We start from the raw sequence: 26,845 nt of genomic DNA, 5'->3' as shown, positions 1-26,845 counted from the left end.
CCTCGTATTTGGGAAAGACTGCAAAAACAAACTTTGTTTTATTTTTTTTGGGTGTGGCTGGAATGAAATACAGACTAGAGAGGATCAGATACATACCACTGAGATGAGAATGAGTATGGGCGGTGGACAGCTTGAGCTGTTAAAAAGCACAGAGCAGTACACAAAGCAGAAATGAAGCATCCTGAAAACAGAACTAAGGGTAAGAATACAACAGCACATCATGGCTAATAGCCCACCACAGAGAAAACGTGGGAGTGAGAAGAAGAGATTAAAATCAGATTAGAGTAAAGGTATGATATGATAAAGGCTGATTTTAAAGGCAATGTGTATATTATTTAAGCATTTAGGAGACAGAGGGGTGTGAACAGTTTGGGAATAGTGGAAACCATGGCAGGGAGGAGAATATAACACATATGTCTGCTACCTACTCAGCCATCTGCACAGAAACAATCCTCTGCTAAATTGGCGATGTACATTATTATTTTGCTTGTCAAATTAAGGGTGCTTTAAGTATCTTACATATCTCATGTTATCCATTTGTACTGCTGCTTATTCACTGAATCAATTTAGGTTAAATATTTCATTCAAGTGTACAACAGTGGTGTCCCACAAAAATTGTCTGGTTATAATCCAATTTTTATGTATGCCTATTTTTAACCATAAAACCATACAATAAAGAACACTGATGTACGAGACTATACATTTGCAAATGAGCAGTGTTCTCTGAATTTGCCTCAGAACTCTAGATTTGGATCTATTAGGCACTGTTTTAACAGGTTGCCCGGTTAGAAATTGCTGGCTTTAAGCACCTCAGATGGCAACAGCTTAATAAAATGAAGATTCCAATCATACCGTGATTTCTTAACCACCTATCAAAGTCATGATGGCATGCTGGTTACATTCACTGACCTGCTACTGAATTGACTTCTATTTGCGGTCGTTCACTAAATATTTAACCCGCAAAAAACACTGCCCCGCCCGCCCCCCTGAAGCTGGAAACTTGGAAACTTGGAAACTTGGAACTTCAGCAGGAGTTGGCCGTCTTTACTTCACAAAGCTCAACCAAACTCCCCCATTAGGGGCTGGAGATCTCGCGAGAGCGAATATCCCCCGAATGCATACGCGATGTTGAAGGGCTGTTGTGTCTGAGGAACGTGCTGCGTGCTGGTGCTTGATGTCACTGGGTTTGAACCTTGTGAGAGAAAGGGAATAGAGACAGCGGATCGGAGAGGACAACCGAATACAGCTGCGTTTCAAGCGGAGGCACTTCAAAGAACGCTGACTAATAATACAACAATTAAGAGACACCTCCAGTGCGCATAGTAGCTTGCTGGCGTCCGCTCGCTTTGGCTAAGGGGTTCTTACAGATGCGATTCAAGTGGAGGAAAAGGGGAAAAATAAGCAGGGGAGAGTGAACGAGCAAGAGAGGATGGTTGCCCCTGTTCTTTAGGGGTACACTGCAAAATAGGACAGCGGTAGCTGTTGTGTGTGGTATTTTACTACTCTGTGCGTCCTCCCCGTTTTGTACATGAAAACTTGATGTAATTCGCTGGTAGTGCAAATGGATTTTGGATGTTTGATAGCGCGATTAAGTGGGCCGCTGTCCGGCGCACATAACTCGACAGAATTCAGTGGGAGCTGCTGCTAAATGCTTCTGTAAAGCGGAGTTCTGCGAGAACCACACACATAGCTACGCGGGTGAAGATTGCTGGGCCATATCGATTTAGCTGGTTAGCTTACGTTGTACCTTATTTCCACCAAGTTCGAGAGCTACAGCTGTTTTCCAGTGGTCGAAAGAACGGGGCAGATTTCCACGAGACATCGTTTTGTTGTTTTTCCTCAGTTACACTTTTCTAGTGCTGCTGGGGTAGCTTGGCTAGATGGATGATAAGATTGGGTTTCTCGCAAGCCATCTAACCAGGTATCGCTGTCATTCAGTGTAAGATAACATAGCTAGCTGGCTCGCTAGCTAACACAGATTGAGCCATACGAGGCGATGAAATAATGGAAGGCTGAGTCTCTATCCAGTCTCCTTCTTCTGGAGGGGGCGAGATAGAGACGGGGATAAACAAACTTCATCCCCAGACCATTTTTAATTAAGGAAAGGGGGCACTTCCTGCCTGAAACATCTGTACCCTCGCTTTCCAGGCCACCCCGTTATAAGCCCCAATCGGGCTTCATGATATCTAGCTAGTCTAGCTAGCTACATGAGATATGGATAAACTCACCATTATTTCAGGATGTCTTTTTCTGGCAGCTGACATTTTTGCCATCGCCAGCATTGCGAATCCAGACTGGATCAACACGGGGGAATCAGCAGGTAAATAACGAGTTGTTTTATAAGTCCAATTAATAAATTCTTAGTTACTACTTTAATTCTTAGACTACACAAATAACTAAACGTTAGACCAAACTGAGCGCAAAACCGCAGTTGTAATTGTGTAGCTGACGGTTTTCTATCACTGAATCGTGTTACAGAATTTTTTCCTCCAACCTTGCTAAAAGAAAGCATCACATATGTACTGAACTCTAATCAGACAGCAGCGAGAATGACGATAATTGACCATCGGATGTAATTGTTCTGTTTCTTCTGCATTTCATCGCGCAGAACGTGTTTTCCTCGATGGCGTTTGAATCTGACGGGTGTGCACAGGGTTAGAAAATGCTATGATTGAAAATTGTTTTAAAAGTTTTGTTCATTTAAGATTTCTGCACAGCTAATATATTGTAATTGCTGTAAACGACACACAGTTTTCACTTTTTATTGCCACATTTGGGATCAAGTATAAACGTCGGTGGATAATTTGGAACGTGTGAGAATAGCTGGGTGATACTCTTTTAGTTTGGAAGTGGGTTAGTAAATTACGTTCCAATAGTTAGCTAACGACTTGCCTGTGATATATAGATATAGATGCAAGGAGACGGTCTTAGGCGTCTTTGTTCTAGTTGTCATCAGTGTCTGTCGCGCTAATTGTGCGAGTGCACCATAATTCGTTTGGTAGTAGACAGCCTCATTGCTACGTAAAGGTTATACCAGTACTCCAGCTATCAAAGGAAATGAAAATTGATTGTCATTCAGAAAGGTAGTTGGATATATAACGAAGTTTGGACCAACAAGAAAGATTTCCAGTATACTGTAAGGTGCTGATTTTTTTTTCTTAACCAAGTGAAGGAGCTGTAGTGAAAGGTTACAGTTCATCTCACCAGTGTGCTACTATGTTTTCAGCACTGCTAAGGTCATTGTTAGAAGGGGTTATGGTGTGATATTTTCTGTGTATGGATAATGGCATGCTCCATGGTCAAAGATACAAACAAAATGTGTCAGTAAGTTTATTGATTATAGTTTATTTTTAAAATGACCTGAAAACAACTATCATATTTCCATTGCCACCTTTACAACAGATGATCATAAACACTTTGACTATAAGCTTTGTCTTTGTGCCCAATCTAAATTAATAAATCATAGTAAATGGAATTGGAGTGGGGCAAATTACTGCTTTGTTTGGTTTTTTCATTTTTTTATTAAAAAGACCTTGGCTGCCTCTCCGATACACGCAGACAGCACTGGTATTGCCTACATTGTCACTCATTGTTGCCACAACTTGAAAAATACTTAGAAAAAAATTCTGTGTATATTTTTATCGCCATTTATTTTGAGAAAAAACATTGTCTTCTCAGCAGGGACAGAGCACTTTACTGTTCTCTCTCAAATTGTCTTGTACCAAGTTGGTGTGAATTTGGAATGGCCTTCAGAATGCAGCTCCATACTGCTGTCTTGGCCAATTACAGGTGTCTGTGCTTCACTTGGAATCCCTTTATTTGACCATATATTCCATCTGTTTGAGATGCACTCTGCACAAAACAAAGAAGCAACCTGAAATGCAAAATGTCCTGTGCCAAGAATGGTTTAATTAGTCATGTGTAAAATGCCACCGCACACAGTTTGTGAGCATTTCAGAGATGTCACTTCTGTCTTGTTTTACCAAGGGAGAATCTGAGTTTAACATGGTGGAATCTTTCCGTGATTAAACTGAATTGTCTACCTGCTAAGAGGAAACCATGTCGTTGGCTTATGTCTGCCAGGACATGGGAGTGGAGCAGGTCCTTTGTGAGGAGGAATTTGATGTTGCATGCGGTGTTAAAACATACGGTGGATAAGCTTGGAGGCGGGCAACAATTGTCCTTCCAACAATTTGCAAAAACAAACAAAACAGGGAATTTCCCAGCCCAGCACTGTTATTCCCTCTCACTGTGGTACCACCTTCAGGTAATAACAGCTTTGTTTTCTTCCTGATATTTGGCACTGAACATGAACTCAAAGGTGCTGTGCTGTGTCTTCCCAGCATTTCCACTTACTTTACAGACCATGGAATCTAGAGTAGCCTCAGCTAATTGTCACCACAAAATCCCAGTGCCTTTTTTTAAAAAGTCCTATTGCTTGACCACTGATTCAGCACATTCGCTGTAGAACAAATCCTTCTTGCCATTCTAGTGTAATTACTGTAGCAAACTAATTCCAAATGGCATCTGCTGTAGGATGCATTGTTTTAGAACATCAGAGTGTAGCCCACCTTCCGTTGTTTGAGACAATGTACAGAATGTGGTATTGTGCGAAGCAAGGGCAAAACTACAAAATGAACACTTTCGTTCAAGTAGTCCTCCATCCAGTGCTGTACATCAGGGGCCTAAAAAATACACTTGGAGGACAGCTCTGAGCCTGGGGCTGTCTGTGTGGGCTGACAGCGTGAACCTGTGCGTCACATCTGTGAAGAGTACGCCGCTTCTCCAGCTGCCCTTTTTCAGGTTCCATGGAAGAGTGGCAGTGTGCCACTCCACGCCTGACAGGGATGCACTGGCATTCTCAGTTAACTGTTGAAGGGAAGCCTTTCATTTGCACAGCGTGAAAAAGCGTTCTGAATACATCCTCAAAGTATGAGGATATTTTCTTTTCTTTTCTGATGTGTGGGTTCAAAGACATTTGTTTTTAGCTGTACTGCCTGTCGCTGAAGGATGGGCTTCTCCTTGCTTTGTTCTAAAAAGTAGATGGTGCAGCAGTCACTTCTCAGACCGTAATCACGTCAGGAGCTTTTTCTTATTTTGGCAGAGTTTCCAACATTTTAAAGTGATGCATTTGAAACACTTAAAGCCCTCCCCCACCCTAGAGAAATTGATTGTGGAAAGCCATTGACTTGGCTAATGTATTTCAAACCTGGACTTCAGCTTTTTCTCTGACCTTCCCTGCTGTACCTAGATCAAACCCCCAGAGAGATGATTTGTTAGTTTGTGATAGGAGTATGAGCTGCTACCCCCCAAGGCCTATCAGATAATCAAATGAGAAAGACTGCTTTGATAGCTATTGCATTTTGAGATCGCTATATCTCACGTGCATGACTATTTCACTGTTTAATGGACTTCAACTAATTTCCACAGACATTCGGTCACTTTTCTGCTAAAAGAAATGAGTGTAGATTTAGGATCAGATTTAAGACTGCCTCAGATGAAGCGCATATCGGATGTTGATGTTCAATCTAGTATGAATTGACTCAACTCCAGATATAGAAAGGATTTTTCATTTCTGAGAACAAGGTGATTGAGAACGCACAGTCATCTTAATACCTTAAACTACCTTCCCCTTTTCTGCAGGAAAAATAGCTTTTTACTGTGTGCCTTTTTCATTACAACACCGATTACAATGGGAACAATAGGTCCAATTCACTGTAGATCTAAACCTGTATCAAATGCAACCAGATGGCTTTAGAGTGCAAAGGGTTCAGGTTCTTTTTCTTGTGTCTGGTCTCATGCTTGTTGCGCACTGTTTCTTTCAATGCAAAACTGAAATCTGCTCTAAACAGGTCTTGGCAGGGCAAACTAAAGAAACTTAATGAAATCATATTTCATGCTTGGTCAAGACTTGCTGTGTCGCAGCAGCACAGACACAGCCCTCTTGCGTGGTTAAAAGGTAGGCCTATTTGCATTTATTCCCAAGCAAGTCACTTCAGCAACGGCAAGCCGTGCATCATAATCTTCATTCAAGGTTATTTTTCCTGAAAGCTCAATTTTGTTCTCAGTTTCTACGCATGTGTGAAGATTATGAAATCAAATGAGGTCTAAAGATTTGTTTCAGCTTAATTTGCTAAATGGTAATTACCTGATGAGGGAAGCATTGTTGAAAATGAAGACGTGTGTTGCTTGTGCTAATTAAGTCTTCTGGGAGACAAGGCTGTCTGTGGAGACGTTGCATGTGTTCACAGTTCAATTAAAAGGGAAAACTGCTGTTGACGAGCTGAATCTGGAAGTGTTTTTGCTTACAAGAGACCATGTGAAACGTGTGTGGGACCCTGAGGGTGTTATGAAAGCCAGGCATGAAGCATACCCGTTGCTCACCCTGCGCTGAAGATCTCTGACTCACATTCTTAAAGGGAAGGGGGAAAAACATGACATAAAAGCTTAGAACTTCTACAAACATAAGTTTATTTTTCCCATTAGATTTTGTGTTGTTAAGTCTAATGAAATCTGTTGTAACATTTCACTTCTCTTTAACAGACTTGATTTGTCATTGCATCGTTTTTTTTGGACACAGAGCAGACGCACTTGTTATGTGGTGTCTCAGTGTGTGTGGTTGCTAGCCACTGAGGGAACTGAGATGCAGTTAATAACTACATTTACATTTATATTTATTCATTTGGCAGATGCTTTTATCCAAAGCGATTTACAAGTGAGGCAGAGTACAAACTGTGTGAGACTTGGCTATATAATATGTAGATGTACACACTTCTGATATTCTTTCCATTTGCCTTGAAATATACCACAGGTTAATACCGGTAGATATCTCTAAAACCATGAAGCATTGCTAAGGTTGTCTCATTATGGACTCATGCAGATTAACATGAACACTGCGGTGTCACCGAGTGTCACTGAGGCACTGATTTTACCTGATACATTGTAAGTTCCTATTAAGTTTGTAAAGGACACTCGTACACTTGCTAAATTTAATCTTTACCTTATTGGATAAATATGACAGTAGTAATTAGTGTATACCCAACATGAATGTGCTCTCTGTAAGAGCATTTCAAATGTAATGTTTCCTTATATGCCATCCTTCACTACATGGTTACCCCTGCTGTTGTTTTATTCATATGTACATACAAATACATACCAGTGTATTCTGTAAGCTGCCCATCTCTAAATAATGCACACTAGCTGTACATTGCCTCTTGCGTCATGCTGTACCCTTTAAATTGCTTGTTTTCATTTTGTGGATAATTAATTAGGCTTGACTGCATTATCAGCTAGGATGGGGGGGGGGGGGGGGGGGGGAATTCAGTTAAGAAGGACAGATTGAAATTCCTCCTTGCAGTGCTGTTGTGGGTTTTAGTCTGGTTCCTCTGTAGGAAAACCTTGCCTTTTCCGTTCGTTGGATGGATGAAGCTGATTGATATTGTAGAAGCCTGCGGCCAGCAGCCTTCACTGCCCACCCACTCTGTTGACTCATTCCTACTGCGTCTCCTGTCAATAGCACTTCTACAGCGATGCCACTGAGAGAATGCCTGTATGCTCTATGGAGAGGGTGGTGTTTCACTGCCACCCGTTTAAGTATGATGTAATATAATGATGTTGTTAGATCACCTTAGACTCAAAAACACTTTTTTTTTAATTCAATCCAAATATTAATATAGCTGTTATGCATGTGTTCATACATATTTTTCCCCCAAGGAAAAGGACTGGGGAGTGCATGCAGAGCATGGCTTGCATATGGAGTAAGGAGCTCTTTCATTTCTCTACACCCATACTGTTCAAAGCAAAAAGAGACTGCAACATCGCACCTCCCCTTTGCCCTTAACCTAGAAAAGGAGCCTCTTAAATGGACCTTTCTGCAAGAGCACAAAGCACATGTAGTTATATTACTCACCAGCACACTCATTGAGGTTGTTGATATTGCTCATTACTATTTACTCTATTTTCAAAGTTAATGGAAACTGTGCACTGTTATTACCAACCTCCCTTTGGTTCCATTTTTTGCCAAAATGGAACTACCTCAGTCAATATTGTGTAGATGTACATGTACATTATTTTGAGCATTTATGGAATAACCATCAAGAAAACATCCATGCATACACTATAAAAATATTTAAAAAACAAACCAAAAAAACATTCTCATCATATTTCCATCGCTACCTTTTGATCATTGACAGCTTTCCTTGTATTTCCTCTGTAGCTAGTCAGGCATGGCACGTCGCAGAAGGGTTGTAGCATTTTGTGCCTTCCACCCCTGATGGGTAGTCAGTTGCACAATCTCAACCCCAGTGACACGCACCCCACTGCCACAGTCTGACAGTGGCTGTGGCCCTAGACCTCACACCTCCATGTCTGTCCAACACCCCTCGCCAAAAAGCCAGTTGTCAAAGAGGAGTTCATTTCAAAAATCACTTTGTCAACTCCGATATCTACATGCAGTCACCTGTGGTTTTTATCGCTTACATTTAAGTAATATGCAATACAATACTGTATTTGTTTTAATCTATATTTTAAACAGCTTTTGAAGTTATGAAATTTCTGCCATAGATGCATTGAATACTGTATGTGGTGGTCTTTATGTTTTTGCTGACCTGTTTGCTCCCTCTGAGTTTCAGTGTTAGATGTTCAGTAGCAATACATCTGGCTCTTTTCATGTCTTCCTCAGGGCAGATCCAGTGCAAGAGCAGTCTTCAGCAGTTCATTTGCTATGCTGCATCTGTCGCATACATTGACAATTTTTAGGTGATCGGAAAGTAATTAGCATTAACTAAAATGCACATGCGATAATAAACATTAAACACTCTAGATCCATATTTTTCTAGAAATAGTACGCTCTGCCTTTTAATATGTATTTTACGACACACATTTTATTACGACTTTCAAAATCTCATTGAGAAATTTTATTTCGATATATTTCTAGTGATATTAAATAGAATTTGTCACTGATGTCAAATGTCCCACAGAGATAAAGTGTGATCGATTGTCCGTCCGTGGCAGAAACATATTTGTTTTCAGATGTGGGGGAGGTGTTAGGGAGAGGGAAATGCTATGGACTGTGCAGTAGAACCTCGTAGGGATTGAGTTACTAAATACCAATAACTCAGGATGGCCAGATTACTGTCATTTTATCAGTCTGCTAGGATCTAAGTGACTGGTTGTGGTATGCATATTGTGCGTATATCTGCATTAAAAATGTTCCTTAAGAACTTAAGTCAGGCTAAATTAAGAATTCTCTTAACAAGAACTTGGTTGTTAGGCCTATATGAAAGTTAGGCCTATATCAAACCAAAGGAGTACATTGATTTGTCTGCTGCTTGGGCTAATCTGTTACCTGAAGTTTGACTGAATGATGTACCAAGAGTAGATATACAGTGAGGTGCAGAAATGGTTCAGAGGTACAGAAGCTTCTGTGAATTGAAATGAAAAAATGTGTACTTGGTGTTATTGAACGTTTTATGCATCCACAGACCTAGGGTCAATAATGTTGATTTGTTAGTGTCTAATTTCACCTGTGTTACTCTTTAAATATCAGTGTGTCCCCATCCTTGTTGTTCAAACGGCACTATCCTGTTACTCAGGCACCCCATGCAGCAAGAGGGACATGCATAATTCATTTGAATAGTCACTTCAAACAATATTAATATCATATTTTGCAGTCATCTTCACTGGCAATGCATTTTGATCCCTTCATAGTTTGCGCCTCACTGAAACACTTTGTCCTCCCTGATTAGAAAAATCATCACTCTGCAGGAGCAAAAACATTTCTAGTGGAAATGACTGTGTTTCACTGTTTAATGAGCGTATTCTTATCCACACTGCCAAAAATGTTTCACTGACACATTTTCTAATTAATAGATTACAATTAAAATATTTTGTTCAAAACATTAATTTTCTCATGTTTGAATTGGAAATGGTATAATTGAAAGTTGAGTTTAGTCACACTTTCCCCATTTGTGACCTAAAAAGAGGATACCCAGTTTAATTCAGATTCAGCCCTGAATTCACACGCATGTTATATTCCAACAGTGTTGCTATTTTGACATGCCGTCTGTGGAGGAAAGAGTAACGGACACGGCTGAAAAATGAATTTGCAGAGGACCCGCAGGCGCCTCATTCTTTTGCCTCGTTACCCCAAGAATGAGCGAAAGCCGTCTCAGGCTTTTCTAACCCCAGTATGTGGTGTATGGAAATGAAGCATTGCTTCATTTGCTCAGTCTTTGCCCTCTGTACTCCTGGTTTTTTTTTTGGTCTACACAGCTCAGAGAGGTCAGTCCAGAGCTGGGCTTCTGTGGATGGTCGTAAGAAAGTGTGCGATAGCGTGCCTTCTGGTTGTAATGTAGGTATTCTGTTGTGAAGTTGGAACCAGCGGGGGACCGACTGGTGTTGGGGAAATATTTATAAAATGCAGACATTAGCCTTATTAGACTCAAAGCCCTTTCTTCTCATTCACTCAGAATGCCTTGGCTATTTTGCAGGCCTCTGTGTCACACAAAACAGCTGGTGAGCAGTCTTTCAGCTTTTTTATAGTTCTCAGAAAGGTACAAGGGAACAATTTATCACAGTTGCTGGGCTTTTGTAGACTTTTAAGTGCTATTTGAGAAAGGGCAGTTTGACATTTCAGTGTAGAGTTTTTAGGAATCCTTCCCTTTGTTTCGATTTGCAGGTTAAACATTTAGGCCCTCTTCTCACTTTTCACACTTTTCATTTTACAATGTCATATAAGAGGGGTATGTGAACATTTTTCATGAGAGAAAAAATAGATTTTTTCACTTGGAAAATCAGATTTTGTTTGGTAATGCAGTCTGGGAACAGAAGAACCAGGGTTTATTATGCTATTACTGTTTAGCGTTGTCAAAAAAACCAACAAACAATGTGCTGAAAGGGAACAGGATATCCTCTATATCGACAGGGAAAAGCTGTTATTTGTGGGATATGCGCCCTGCCCTCTGTTCCAATGGAGCACTCCCAGACTGGCTGCCTTTCAGTAATTGCATCCAGGATGATTAGCAGAGGTGTCATATCTGTGTGACGCAGCGTGTTAAATGAATTTGGAGGACAGGTCCTGTGAGGATAAACCCATGGTAAATGGCGGCATTTGTGAGCATCAACACTGAACTAAGGAAAAGGCCCATAACAGTTGCTCAGAAACTTGTGAAAGGTGGCCTGTCCCGCCGAACCCAGCTCCGTGTGCCTCCCTTTACCAAGCCTGATTAAGAACAGTTATGTTTTACAAATGGTTAACTGCCTCTGGTGCGATGCTCCCTGCAGTGGAAAAACACTTGGAAGAGGTGTCTCAGAAGAATGGGCTGTTGTGCTCGGCACAATAAAACACCCGGAGGTTTAATTTGTCTGATCTGACACAAGGATTAATTAAATAGCCAGAATAACAACAACAGTAGCCTCAGCTGACCCACAGGGTTCAGATTTTCCATAAAACTATCATTTACTTTACAAACAAAAATAAGTTAGATTTTTATTTGATTCTGGGTATAGTCCAAAATCCTGTGTCTCAGGTCTTTGTTAATAGCTGTAGAATTACATGAATACTTTTCTTCATCAGAGGTACTTGTTTATTTTCACTCCTAAAATAGACTAGTATTTTTTGCCAGAAGCAAATGCTTTTAGTTTGTTTTTCCTTCTTTCCACCCACAGCATTTTATACATGTTGAGAGAGTGTCAAGTTTGATCAGTTCCTCTCTTCCTCTGTTCTGTGCCATGTGCAGCAGGAAGTTATTGCATCCACAAAATGCTGGACTTGTCCATCTGATACGCTTCACTTCAGTTTATTAATGTAATTTGATTTGCTTAGGATGTCGTTGCAGCCTGCGATTCGTCTTTCCTCTGTGCTTGATTGTGCAGAGTGCCAGCTCAGAGCTCTGAGCGGAAAACCTCTTCACCGTAAACTTGAGAGGCAAAAACCGGAAGTTTTATTTAATAACATAAAAAAAGTATTTCAAAAGACTGGTTTTGTGCTAGTTGTGCAGACACACTGAAAGGCTCTTGTTCAGGGGAGGCGGAAAAGGTGTGAGGGCTGGTCTTGTGGTCCATGGAGTGCGCATCAGCTTCTGACATAATTGGACCCACCAGGCGCTTGAATGGAAAGGGTGTCTCTTGTGAGAAGTGAGTCACAGACAGATTAAAAGCAGTCTTTTCTTTGGTGTCAGTGTGTTGGATGCTGTGTTGCAGTCCTTCCCTTCTGCTGCCTTATGTCATTGATTGAGCCACCAGGGACGTCTCTCATTGGTTTGTCGATTCAGGTCCTTGTTCCTCAGGCTTGTTTCCATACCAACTTATCTCGCACACCTCTAAGATGGAATGAGTGGAATAAAATATGAGGTGTCTGTGTTTGTAAGTGGTAAAGGAAGTCTGTACTGTTTGGCGTCATATAAAGGGCAGCTGTAATTTTAAGGAAGTATAGTGAATGATGTTTTTCTGTGTTGTGTATGTTTAGGTGGAGTTTGTCTCTTAAAGATGAAAAAGAAATTTTCAGCTGTGAATTGGTGTTAGTAAAAATGTTGAAAGAAAGCTTTAGACCTGGTTTCTCAAAGCAGTTTTCAGCAATTCAAAATAATCTCTGGTGATATTAGATGTTTCACTGTTTTTTGCCTAAAAGTGTTACATTTGACATTTTGTGTTTCCCATAATTGTTGAAAATTTCCAATTGCACAAAGGCATTTTTAGAATGATATTTTAAAAACACATTTTGAACAAGAGCTGCTAAATGATTTCGCTTGATTAATCATTTTGGCCGGAAGCCACACCACCCTCCTGCCTGCTGCCAGATGGTTTGGAGCCGGCTAAGCCTGTCTGGAACTCGAATGGAGGACCCCCTAGGAAAACCAGGTTGCTTTCGGAATGTAATGTAGGTGAGCCAGTAGGAGGCAGTCTTCCCTGTAGACTGTAGAAGTAGAATCCAACACCCCATTGCACCGAGGGGGAACTGGATGCTGTCTATTGGATGGCATGTTACACCGTGCTCATTAAAGATCCTGTGGTGCTTTGCGAAAGCTCATCGCTGGTCTCTGATGTTCTGCCATGTCCCAAATCTGGCTTTCTCAGCCCGGCCCCCTTCATCACCCCATGCAGATGATGTGCCAGCCAGCCCCTTCTGTCCCTTTTCCCTCTTTGTTAGTCTCTGTTTGTCACTGTGTAAGAGACACAGGTTCTCAGTTTTCCTTCCTTGATGAATCCATAACGAAGAGCAGTTTCCTTCAGGTAACCCATGCCACAGTTGAGGTAAATACCATTAAGAAATGTTGGACTTCCCCAAAAGTGAATTGTAAATTTTCAGTGCTGTAGGCTACTTGTTGCAGCTACATGTGTATTTATTTTCACGGTGTCCTTACAGGCTGTAGTAGGCACTTTCCAAAGACTCATGAGCTTTAGATGCAGACCATCTGCTCATCCCTGCTCATCCCAAGTTTGAACCAAAACCCTTTAACAGGTGAAAGTTAGAACACCAGTGTACAGTGTATGGGCTTATTTATTGATCACAAAAGTTTCTAATGAAACAAGCAGGTATGACTCGAGCACCATCAGGACAAAAGTTCCATCATTTACTTATGCTGCATGTTTGTTGAGGAATGGGAAGCTAATGGTTAGTCAGCTGCTTCTGTAACACTGTAGACAATACTTTAATTAGAGTATGCAGTGACAGTCATCAGTTCAGGTTACTACAGCAGAGCACAGCGTTGTTCTCTGTGGACCATGGGTCCACTGAGTGCCCTCTTGGCAGCACTTGGGTCCAGTGCGAGAGAACGCCAGGTGCCGTGGGCTCCTTGTTGTCATCATGGCTTCCTGTAAAGTACACCGTCTGTCCGCAGAGCAGCATCTGTGGAGAAATTCCATTCCACCTCGTGCAGCTGTAAGAACAGCACCTGTGGTCTGAGGGAAAAGGGGCGAGGGAGCTTTCAGCTGCAACAGCATGTCAGGCTATGGGCTGTGTGTCACCACTGCCGTGAGCGTTAGGAGCAGATGCGTTGCGCTGCCATGAGTCACATATTGACAGCGGACAGTCGTTGGTGCTGGGTCGGAGCGCTTTCCTGAGAGCGTTGCTCATGGAACTGTACGTGGTGAAACGGTCATGTTGTACTCGGCTGAACTGTGCAAGTCATTGAGTATAACAAGACTTCGTGTCACTGCTAACTGCGCATTTCTCCCACGTCTCCTGAATGGAGTCATTGTCAAAGATCTCTTGGTCAGGCCAGTCTGCACTTTGAGTGGTGTAACCCTTTTTTGTCATGAGCATTTCATATAGAATTTGTAACAACTGAGAAATGAACTTTTTTGAGTATATCATGTTGTAAGTAATACATCACAGCAATCACAGAATTAAAATGAATTCTGTCAAATGGGATTATGTTGCTGCATGCTTTTCAGTGGTGTTCGAGGCATTCAGTGTGAAAATGCGGGGTACATTAAAATGGACTGAAAAACAACTGCTGTTGAATTCATTGCAAGTTCTTTGTTGCAGTAGCTGTAAGAGCTGATTCTCTTCATGTCTGACTGTGTGTTGCAGTGTCAGTGGAGCTGATTCTCTTTATGTCTGACTGTGTGTTGCTGTGGCAGTGGAGCTGATTCTCTTTATGTCTGACTGTGTTGCAGTGTCAGTGGAGCTGATTCTCTTTATGTCTGAGTGTGTGTTGAAGTAGCAGTGGAGCTGATTCTCTTTATGTCTGACTGTGTTGCAGGTGCTTTGACGGTGGGCCTGGTGCGACAGTGCCAGACCATCCACGGTCGCGACAGGACCTGCATCCCGCCACGGTTACCCCCGGAATGGGTCACCACGCTCTTCTTCATCATCATGGGCATCGTCTCCCTCACCGTCACCTGCGGCCTGCTGGTGGCCTCTCACTGGCGACGGGAGGCCACCAAGTACGCCCGCTGGATAGCCTTCACTGGAAGTAAGAGGCCTCCCTAGTGCAGTATTGCAACAAATACAGGCGCTTGCCCTGCATGCTTCGATATTAATTATCTGTGTCTTGAGTTCCTTTGTTTCAAAACCAGCATATAATCAGCATTCAACAGGGGGTTGAAGCAACTTGTCATAGAAGTGATTTGTGGTTGTGTGTGTGTGTGTGTGTGTGTGTGTGTGTGTGTGTGTGTTAGGGTCTGTGTGTGTGGTGTACTTGTATGTCCATAATGCTGCTCAAACAGATTCAATCATGGGCAGAGTAATCTGGCAGAGTGCTGTTTGTTCCCAGTCTTAACAAGGAGAACAAAAGAAAAAAAAAGCTGGAGTAAGATGGAGGTATAGGACCAGCATGAAAATATTATGGTGCGTTGTCTTTTCCATATTTCTGCCTTGTTTCTGGCCAAGTGGCAGCCTGGTTGCCCAGTGGCTAACCTGTTTAGCTCATGCAGTGGCGGTGATGTCTGGGATTTTAGCAAGAAAAGTGTGCACTTTTTACAAATCTGCAGCAAAATCTCCATGCAGATAGTGTGACATTAAGTAATCAATAAGAAAAGGCAGCTACATATGAGAATGAGGTGATATTTTAGTACACTTCTCCATGTATTTTCATTCACCTTTTTGAATACAGTGAAAAGTACTGTCAAGCTCTGAAGGGTGGTGTCATTTAAGATGCTGATGTGGTACTGATGAACAACTGATCTTCTGTCTTGTTATTTGCAGATCTGTCTGTGATCTTTTCTGATGACCTTTCTGTGATCTCTTTGTATTCCGTGGGTTCTTTGGTAGTTGACAGGGGTAATATCAGCTGACAACAGCAGTAATACTAAATGCATATGTTGCAGATAGAAATGCATTTGCATTCACCAGAGCTATTTCCGGTGAGTTTTATCTAAATATTTAAAGAATATGTCCAGAAATTCACTGAAAAGTTTCAAGGCTCTTGTCATCACCTTCCACTGCTGCAGTGAAAATATGGGAAATACTTATATTTATATAAAATTATGTTTTCTCCTTTGTCAGCACATTATGAGACCGTCAACACCAATAGGCTATTTTCACTGGCTGATTTCTACTCTGTAGACAGAGGGATCCTGCATCCCAGTCTGTATTCCCTGTTCCTGCCAAGAGACAGCAAATCAACAGTAGTCTTGGCTTGGGTCGCACAGTTTCAAGTAGCTAAATAAAGCTCTACTGAGCAGAGAAGAACATGTTATTTATTTCTTATTAAGTGTCTTTGGGGGGAAATGGCTCGCTCACACCATCCTGGAAATTAGACCAAAGAATTCAACACGAAGTAAATAAAATATCTGTCACTGCAAAAAATTAAAGTAAGTTCTTGCTCCTCCACACTAAATGAGCAGGCAGACAGCATTCAGATGTCAAGCAATCTGACATTGGCTGAGGTAATTGATTTGTGCTTTCATTATAGAGTAAGTTTGTTCACCCTCACTTCTTGAACAGAGGAGGGCCTATTTTCCTGTATAGTCCTTCACCTTTACTCCCTGTGGCATCATTACCCAGTTTCCTGAAATAACAGCAGTGAAGCAGTGAATGCATTCAGCATTTTCTGAAGTAAGCAGCTAGCCTCCTGTCCAATGAAGAGGTCCTCTAATGTTCATAAAAAATGTATTGTCTGGGGAATCATTTTAACCATTTCAATGTCACAGTGCACTGCACATATACATTTTTTATTTTTGGCAGTCTGTATGAACTTATTAGTCTTCCCCTGTTGGTTGTGAGACAAAAAGACACTTTCACACTGGCAAAATACTGGTACTGAAAGGCTAGCATTGCTCTCTGACACCCCATCCACACCACTGAACAAGTCCACTAATTTACACATAGCTAATGATATGATATTTCCTTGAAGAGAGAATATTGATTTCTCACAATCCCGTATTGTTTTGCACAGCTCAGTTTTCTTCCTTAATGCAATCATTTAATCTTTAGCATGCTCGAGACTAGGGCAGTATTTTCCGTAGGATAGGAACCGAAACCTCTCAAGATCCATTAACCGAGCACTTTTGAGAGTTTGCGAGTCGTACAGAGGATACTGCAGGCTCTGTTGTTACACAAATGAGGTAGTGCCTCAAATATGCTTTAGCTGTAGTAATTAATAACCAAAATTGTTGGTATTATTTTTGTTCTTAGTTCTGGGTACAACTAAGAATAGGGGAAGTAGTTTGACCTGGTTGGATTGTTTGCTTTTTTCATTTGTTTGTTTGAATGAACCATATTATACTTTTCCTTTGTGGATAAGAAATATAACAGAGTACATTCGTCAGGCAGTTCATATTATTGTTATTAAAAAGTCTGCAAAGCCCCTAAAAATTTCACACGGCCAGATTTTAACCAGAGAGTTTGTGAAGCCTGTTCTTGGTGGAAGCTGGTCAAACACTGTGACCATGCAAAATTGTCGGTGGTGACAGGTCTGTGTCCAATGTTTTCACATAGCTCATAAGATGTTAGTGTTCAATGGACATGATCGCTGGGGTTGTTGTTTTGACCATTTATGTTGTGATACTGTACCTTTCAGTGCTTACAACCTCTGTGTTTCTATACCTGTTAAGTTGGATGTCTCTACTATCAGTTTGTAGACATTACTAATGATAACGTCTGCTCCATGAAGGCTAAGAGTTCAGTCGTGTCTCAGTTTGTCCAGTTAATTCCTACATCAGTCGGCATTTTTTCCTGCAAGCCTATCACATGCAACCTGAATAAGAACAGCATACATGTGGGTTCTCTTCTTTGTATGAATTATGATAGCAGAAGAAAGGCCTTGTCAGTCCATTGCTGCCACTCGCTTCACCAGAGGTGTGCGATCTCGATCACATTTTGAATGCCATTTAATTCACACCTGTATAATAGCATATTAACACTGGCACAGTGTCTTCTCTGGGCTGAGAGTGTGGAATGGTCTGGAGACTGCGTGAGTAGGTCTGGTGTTGGTAGATTCACAGCAAAAAAAAAGCACCGTCGCAACTCCAGCACTGTTAAGGCACAGCTGCTCAGTCTAAACGCAGCATCGTCGGTGAAATAAGCAGGCATTTGCTGAATGTAGGTGCGACATATTTAGAAACATGTTTTTAATTTTCGTTTGTAGTTGGAGAGGGCATGGGGCTGCAGCCGTGCTCACGAAATGCGGTTATTAAATGGCTGAAATGGCTCCCCTTCCTATGTGGGTGGTTCCCTCACTGTGCTGAGAGTCTCTATCTATTATCAGGCCTCAGTATTTATAAATTCACCTGTTACCACATCCCTCTACAGCTTATTTATAAATTCTCCTCTTACCATGTACCAACTCATATGCTTTTTAGATTACACAAGATACTCATGGTTTAAATATAGCTGTTTATAACATTTTTTGGTGTTCTCGTGCTTTTTTTTTTAAATATGTAAAAAGGCTGTACTTTGTTATCATATTCAGTGAGATTAAAATGTAAAACCTAGATAATTTGAAGTACATATTTCTTGTACGCTATCAGATACTTGTTTATGAATTTAAATTCTGTCTTTATTTAAAATGAAAAGAAGATGATATTTTCAGCACCAGTTACACAGTTATGTTGAAAAATAACTGAAATGTTTATGTTAATCAATATTTTAAGAATAGCATACAACACAATACACACTTTTTACTCATTGATGGCAGAGCACTGAATTGAAGCTAATTTGTATGGCAAATGTGATGGCAGATAATAGAACTATTTTCTGAAAAGCGCTGTCGCAAATGATTGGTAATAGCTGGTGCCGTTAATCTTGATGAAATTGTTTTAGCGACGGGAAGGGCCCAAATGGCTTTGTTTGTTCCCAGATGTTGATGTTGTGTTTTTTATAACTGATTTTGATTTGTTTTTCTCTCTTAAGATGACTCACTGTCTTTGTAGAGGTGATATTGGTTAACTGAAAAAGAAGAAGACCTGAAGGAGAGAGAACAGGAGCTCTCTCTGAGCTGGAGAGTAATAAGTAAAGTAATAAATCGGGATATACCTCAGTAAATGTGAGGGGGGCGGGAAACGAGCACGCTCTCCAAAAAGCAGTGCTAAATATTCATTCTTTGAGCTTTAACACGCTTGCTTACAAGGCGTGTCATTCATGGATTATTTTGGAACTGTTTGTGTTTGCGGAAGGCTGTTTTTGAGCTGTGTGTGTGTGTGTGTGAAAGGTGGGTGGAGCGCGCTGCGTGGTCTCACACAGGTGGACGGTAGGACAGGAGCTGGCCCCCGGCCACCTGACGTGAAAAGGCCGCTTTGTGAGGCGCTGGACGCGACTTTCCACAGACACCATGCCAGGGGTATCTAATCTGGGCCCTCGTGCCCGACTCTAGTGTCAGGAATGCCTTTGCACTCTAGCAGCTCGGAGCCAGCACAAGGTTTTTTTTTTTTTCGGCAGGGGCAGACGTTAGCATGAGATGTTTGTCTGGCTCGGCGGTTTTCAGTCGGCAAATCTTGATCAGCTGGCTTTGTGTGCCAAAAGAAATCGGGCATCGCACACGCTTCCTGCTCATTGAAAACAAATGCCCTGTTTGGAGCGTATGTGGCTCGGTGTTAAAGGAGCAAATTGCTGCCCTAGATTTGAGAGAAAGACTTCCTTTATTGCTGACGATAGGAATGTGGCACAAATCTGTTGTAAGTCTGTGCGCTCCTGGCAGTTCTCTGCACCTGCGTTTGGGATATTAGCCTGTTTAGATCGTTTACTCTTCAATGTGTCACTTTTGTTTTTATTCTGATAACTTAAGAAAGCTTAAAAAAAATGACATTAAGTGCTGTGATGTTTTGAAGTTTTTAACCTTTTCAAGACGGAGGCCTTTGCCTGGACGTCAAACTTGTTGGTTTGAAGTAGCAGATATTTTTTGTTTCTTCACAGTATGCTCAGAGTTTCCTGACCCATATTTCTAACTGTAGCAGTTTAGAAGTTTATGTTCAGCAATTAGCCTTACCAAGTCTCATTAAAGCTGCAGACTGATTATGGAAAATGGTACAGTGGTACATGACTGTGTTTGCATAAAAGTTGTAACTTACTGGTATATGCATATTATTTATAAAACCTCTCTTTGGAACCACCTTCACAAAGAGCAAGCAGGCAAAAAAAAAAATGGCCACAGCACTGTATTGTACTGGTATTTTTGTCTTCAACACCTACACTGTGCTTTGCAAGCCTTCTCAGAAAGGATACTTTCGAAAGTTTTCATGTCTATTTCCTGTTGATTTGATATAGCATACAGCTATGCAAAAGCATGGTGAAGGGGGCAATTGGCTAAAAATGTGCTTAAGTAACCGGATTAATCTTATATCTAAAATTAATAAATGCCTCTAATTCACTGTAATTTATTATCTGATAAAGAAAAAAATGTTGCCATTGATGATTTGGCAAATGCCACTATGTGTAATTTTTTAGGCATGCTCTAATTCAGAGTTATTTATGGTTTCACCTTGCATACTGGTCATGGCCCTCAGTTTTTCAATTTCCCTAGATTTGCAGGTGACCCCTGCCTCCTTGCCTATTTCTCAGGAGAGCACGGAAGAAGATGATTTCATTAATGAAGTTCATAACCTCCACAGCAGTGGCCAGTTCTCTAAGGACTTAGAGTGAAAAGCTCAAGAAATGTTCTTTGACAGTAACTCAAGACAACTGAACACCCTCTCAGACGTGAGAACTGTGGTGCTCTGAATATTCTTCTAAATATTCCGTTAGTGTTCTCATTTTTTCTAATTTCCTCTTTACTGATAATCTCTTGCAGGTGTTACTTACGCTGCATAAAGAAGTGAAAAAGCAAGACACAAGCTAGAGAAGCACATGCTCACTACATATCAGCCGTCCCTAGCGGTTGTCCTTACAACCCTTAAATCTAGTGATTTCTTGCTTGTCCCAAAGCCAATCATGTCCCTAAGATTTATCTAAATCTGTCATGCTTTTTTCAGCTATCCTCTTGTCAGACATACAGACTAACAGCAAAGGTGATCAGGTAATATCTGTTCAATTTAGCATTGACAGATATTAAAAAAAAAAGATTGCTCAGATAGGAAACTGTCACAGAGCTGAACAAGAGCAGTCTCTTGAAGTTAGGGAAATGCAAATAATATGTATCCCTCCAGGACCCAAGCTAAACTTAGATGAATTAGAACTTATTCTGTCATCAAATTTACTGGTGCACTTACCTGCCTAGGTATACTCTTGTATTTTCTCCTATACAATGTCCATTAGGGGTTTGTACTATAAGATGTGTGTTGTTGTCACCATCAAGGTAAAAATGATTTTGACTGGTCCAGTGTTGTTTTTTTAAGACAAATATGTAGGCTGTGCATTGCATGCACAATATAAATATGAAAATTGTTATACAGGGCTTCAAAACACAGCTTTGAAAGAACTGGATGCTGCTCTTGATAAAAGTTGCAGGCCTGAGCGTTTGGGTTCTGGGACCTACACTGTAGGTTCTGATATATTGTAACTTTTAGTTTTTATTATTGTTAAATATGTTAGTAATCATCATTATCACTTGTTTAAGAGTCTGTACTAAATTTTGCCTTTGATGTCTAAGCAACAGAAATACATGACATTACATCAGAGTTCTCCTTAATACCATACTGTATGTGTATATATCTACATATTTATATATCTGTCTAATATATACATTACTTCAACTCAAAGTCACTAGCCTTTCAGCTCAAAGCCCTTATGGTTGTCTCAGTGTTGTGCAAAACAGATGGATATAGTACTACAGTGACACTTTGACGACTTTGACAAGAACAGGCAAAGCAAGTAGTTTATGAAATGACCTTGTTAAAGGATGCAGCAGCCAAGATGTGACTAGGCTCACTATCTCTATTTTTGCCTTAAGTCTGATGTCTGAGCTGAACTTTTTAGGAAATAGGTACATTTAATTGCAGCTTGCGAGCACCTTGAGGTTTTTTTTAGCTTGCTGATGAGTGCTCCTTAATTTATTTCAGTATGCTAATATTTATAGCCCTTCTGTTTCATTGTCATAAAAGCTTTTTGCACAGTTATTATGGATGTCACATCTGCATATTTATCTATTTATTCCTGAGTGCCTCTTCACTTTTACATGGGCCTGCTCAGAGGGTTAAGCGGTGTTGAACCTTGCAAAATCTTGGTCTGTTTCAAGAGGATGTCAGAAAAGGTTGCAGGGAAGTCACAGGTTTGATTCTCATTGATTAGGCTGCCTGTCCATTTCACTGGGATTGAAACTGCCTATCACCCTGTATTAACTGTCCTTTGCCTTAAAGTATACACACTACGGTAGTCATTTGTCTCACTGTAATATAGCTGTTCCTTCTCTTTCCAGAATCTTACTCAGTAATTCTGTGCCACAAAGCCTCATTTTGTTTGTTTTTTTGCGACTTTGTTTTTCAGCAGTACACAAATCGAGACTGACTATTGCATAAAACAATGTAATGTAATATAGGCCCCTTGTTTTCACAGTAATGATGAGTCTATATTACAGCTTTTATCTGCCTAAATTCCAAATTGTTCATGTCTAAATTAGCTGTTGAAAGCAAATGGTGTCTCTGGTGTAGTAATCTCTTGTGTATCGGCCTGCCTCAGGACAGGAGACAGAAAATAATAGGTAAAGTAATAATGCATGCATTGGGTCTAATGCAGCAATTTAACAAATGGTAGCCTATATCGGCTTGACAGTGGAGTCTTCAAAACATTCCATAATACCCCAGGCTTAATTGTTTAACATTTTCATTTGTTAGACAGTATTGTATCAACATTTAACCACTGCATAGCCAAACAGTTACTATAGGTTAAACCTCATTTAGGGTGAAATGTTTTCTGAAATAATACAAAGCATAGTATCAATATTCAGCTAAAAATATGGAAAATAATGAATGTTAAAAATGTATTTTTATGGTCTAGTCGCAGTACCACCTGTTTCAGCAGCGCATGTTCCATAGGCATATGACTCTTTGAACTGATGCACTCCTGCTTCTCTGTACCGTGGAGAACTCGTAATCTCTTTCAGCTGCGCTCCATGCATGAGAGTCTTCGTTGTGCTCTGCGCTAGTTCCTTTAGAAGTCACATTGCCATTCTAAATTTGGAATCATGAGAAACTGTTCTAGCTGGGAATGTTACATCAAGGTTTTTAACCCTTTTGTGCTTCTCTTCCCTGCAGTGATCCTGTTCTGCATGGCTGCCCTCATTTTCCCGATAGGATTTTACGTCAATGAAGTGGGAGGACAGCCGTACAAGTTACCAAACAACACAGTAGTGGGCTCTTCATATGTACTCTTTGTGTTATCCATCTTTTTCACCATAGTGGGACTGCTGTTCGCGGGAAAGGTCTGTTTGCCTGGCTGACACCTCTTTTCCACCTCCGTCTGTTCGGGCTCAGAAAAAACGGCATCAGCGCGAGAAACATTTGCAGGATGGACACCTGGAACAAAAAACAATGTAACAAAACGAAAACAAAAGAAAAGGGTCTTGTGAGAACATGCCCTGGGCTTATTTAAAACTCTTCCTTGGTCTGCACTTTGGATGGTGAGCGGAGGGAACCTGGTCCGCAGAAGGCGGGGGGACACTGAAAGGGAAAACAGGCCTGTGTTGACTGTCTCAGATGCACCTGTAGCCTGACTTCACGCACCTCAGAGGGACTGTATTTAACTAACGAGGAACAAACTGTCACCACCCTTCATTTTTCCTTGTGTTGCTTTTGTCATGATTATTATGGATGTTGTGCATTTTTTTTTTTCTCTCTTCACCGAAGTATTTTCAGATCAAATTAAAAGAAAAAGAAAGGATCTGCTTGAGTGAAAACCTCTGCTGACTAAGTGTTCCCTTGGAGCTTTGCGGTCACCTGTTTAGACCCAGGCTCAGCCTTATAACCCTGCAGTGAGAGGGAGCTCTGGTGGGGGGTAGGGTCAGGAGAAAACTCAGGCCCTGGGAGGGAGAGACGATGGGCCACACAGATCTCCCTGCCCTTAAGGTGCAGAAAAACTAGCCAAAAAGACAGGGTGTGCCACTGAATTTGGGCATCTCAAGCCGCCTCATCCATAACCAGGTGGGGATGCTGGGATGTAGCATTGAACACATATTGATGTCCAATATCAGTGAGTCTGAAAAGGGAAAAAATTACCTTTTTGATTTGAAAGTTGATGATGATACTGAGAAATTTTCACTGAAAGAAAAAAAGCACCAGGACTGCTGGTCAAGTCCAAGTGAGGCGGGCCTCACAGTGGTATTTTGGTGGCTGTGGGTAGTACACAGATAAACAAGGTTCTGGATCTGGTGACAAAACCAAATAGAGTCCAGATGTCGTTTTACAGGTATAATGGACTTAATAAGTCTTAAACAAATGTTCTTTTTTCTTTATTTCTGATGAGTTTATAAAATTTTCTGTTTTCCTCTTGTCATTGTATTATTTGATTCCCCTGCCCCTTCTTTTTTGTTCTGTTTTGTTCTTGTGGTTTTATTGGTTCTGTAATGTACATAAACATAAACAGACACAGAATTTTTTTGTTTGATTGCCTGAGCAAGCACTGTGATACCAATTAATACCTGGTCAGGCCAACAGCAGAAGAAGCCATTACATAGAATCTGTTATATATCTTTGTTTGTAAATAAAAATATTTTGATTTTGTTTGCTTTTTAATTATATGACCTGAAAAACACACGTCCGTCCATTTTGCCCATTTGCTGTGAAGAACTGTAGTACAGGCTTTGACAACATGACTTTTTTTGTATTTCAAGAGGGAAAGCAATGTTTTTCATGTCAACAAAGAAGAGAGCATTATCAAATTACAGCTGTCCATGTTGAAAGGAATTGTTGTGCCACCTTTCTATCTGTTTAACTTTGCTGCAGAATGCAAAGTCCTGCACAGGACACAGTGGTACATCCCGGGTCTGCTCTGGAACGTGGTCAGAATTGCCTGGATGTGTAGGGGTGCATTGGATGTGTAAAAGGTGTCATTTTTAAAAAAAAAAAATCTCTCATTGAAATAGCCTTTTTTATGAGAGTATTGACTGTGTATATCTGACATTTTCACCAATGGCTGCGTATCCAGGGCTGTAACAATAGCCGTTCTTGTGGTTTCACAATCCTGTGCATACGTGCAAGTCCAGCACTTCACAAATGCAGACTGACTTAGATGGGTGTGGAAATCACAGTGCATTCCAAAAGAAGGGCTTTTTGTGTATTGACAGCTGAATGTGTAAGCTTTTGTTTGGTAGCATGGGAAATGTGTATCATGGTAATGAGAAAAGAAAACGCACATGCCAGTGTAGGTAAAAAGGCCATCCCGGGAAACTGTCTGTGCCTCCTCTCAAGCAAACAGTAAGCCCCATCACCCAGTCCGGAACTGATGTAACTGATATAACTGAGTGTTTGCTAATCACCTCACCAGTCTTTTTTGGGAGATTGAGAGAAATTGTTTCATTGTGGGTTTTAACAGAAATGTATATCACGTATCACAATGCATGGTGGTGTATATGTGGTGGCCCAGCAACAGCTTTAATACCCCATTTGCAAACACCTAATCACAAAGTTGGAAGTACATCTAGCTTCAACAATATTTTCAACAATATTGTCTTGTCTGTTATTATTTGGAAGTATAATGTAGTCTTGTTTACTGCCATGACTTCAATACACCTCATTTCTCAAGACATTTTTGGAAGCACACAGAAACAATGACACACATAGAACCAACAGAGCGTTCAGGAGGCTGATTGTCACTGCCAACTGTATGCTCTCTAAGACAGTACATCCAAATGTCTGTGAGAGTAATTATCAGTTCTTCAACATCCACTGTCTTTACTGTTGATACCAAGTGGGGATAATATCTGATGAAACTATAATGGACTTTGAGCATTGCTCCTCCATTAGTTTCTTGATACCATTCCATAAGGAAATTCGATTGTACAGTTGAACACACTATATTAAAAATGTATACTCTTTAAAAAGGCTGTGATCCTAGTGGCCATAAATATGAAGTGCATGATCTTTAATACTGTTAACTTCTGAAAGTATTGTTTGCTGGTCTACATTTTTATTTAGCGCTTGCTCACTTCTGCATTGTCACAATTAATGAACGTGTGAGATTTTAGACAGTTAGTATTCTGGTATACAATTGAGAAACAGTAATATATTTAAACAAAATATTATCAAAGGACATTATCACAACTAGTGTAGAGAAAGTCTCCTGAGCTATGCAAGCAAATTTTCAAGGAAAATGATTTCCACTTAGCAGCAGTAGCATAATTAGATATTCTCATCCAGCCCAATTTGCATTTTATAAGTTTGCACTGAGAATAGACACCTAATCATCATACCAATTTATCAACTGGGTTATAAAACCAAGTTATAATTCCATGGTTGTTAAAACACTTATGACACAATAGTTGTTGATTTTAATTGACCTGAAAGTGTACTGCTGTGCTGCTCAGCATTGCCAAGTATACAAGTGCTTCAGGAAAATATTTATATGGCACACTTCTAACACTATGCTTTTCCACACATCTTTCTGCTCATCACAAATGGACTGAAAATTCAAAGGGCACAACCAACCACAATTCTGAGGTCATCTGTTTTTTAGACCCAAGTGTAATACATCAGCTATGTGTAATTGTGTAAATTGTCAAATTAAGACTTGGTGTCCAGATTGAGTTGGTGCGGCATACGGTGTGCTTGAGAACTAAACTGCAATAAAAAGTTGTTCAGCCTCATGTTTATACGTCAGAAACAACATGAACTGGAAAAAAGACATTGTGTAAACTGTAGTTAACCCTCTCTTTCTCCTAAAGTATAATCAATCGGCATCCAACATTGACAGTTTTTTATATGTATATCACTTCGAAGTATACAAATTACTTGGATTAATTACAATTGCAAAATTACAGAAAATGCTGAATTATGATCTTAGTAGAGGCCATGTTTGAACATGGACAGCTTGATGTGA

At 40.6% G+C, this 26,845-nt stretch overlaps 1 protein-coding gene across 1 annotated transcript; it reads left to right on the top strand.

Moving 5' to 3' along the window:
- Positions 1–1,162: 1,162 nt before the first annotated feature.
- On the top strand, positions 1,163–24,797 carry LOC118784266 (uncharacterized protein C16orf52 homolog B). The gene is made up of 3 exons (XM_036538409.1): positions 1,163–2,320; positions 14,706–14,918; positions 23,068–24,797. The coding sequence occupies exons 1-3, from the start codon at positions 2,215–2,217 to the stop codon at positions 23,250–23,252; spliced, it is 504 nt and encodes a 167-aa protein (XP_036394302.1). The 5' UTR covers positions 1,163–2,214; the 3' UTR covers positions 23,253–24,797.
- Positions 24,798–26,845: the final 2,048 nt, after the last annotated feature.

Source organism: Megalops cyprinoides, chromosome 1 (assembly GCF_013368585.1).
Source record: "Megalops cyprinoides isolate fMegCyp1 chromosome 1, fMegCyp1.pri, whole genome shotgun sequence".
Taxonomy (NCBI): domain Eukaryota; kingdom Metazoa; phylum Chordata; class Actinopteri; order Elopiformes; family Megalopidae; genus Megalops; species Megalops cyprinoides.
This window is presented reverse-complemented; position numbering and strand designations above follow the sequence as displayed.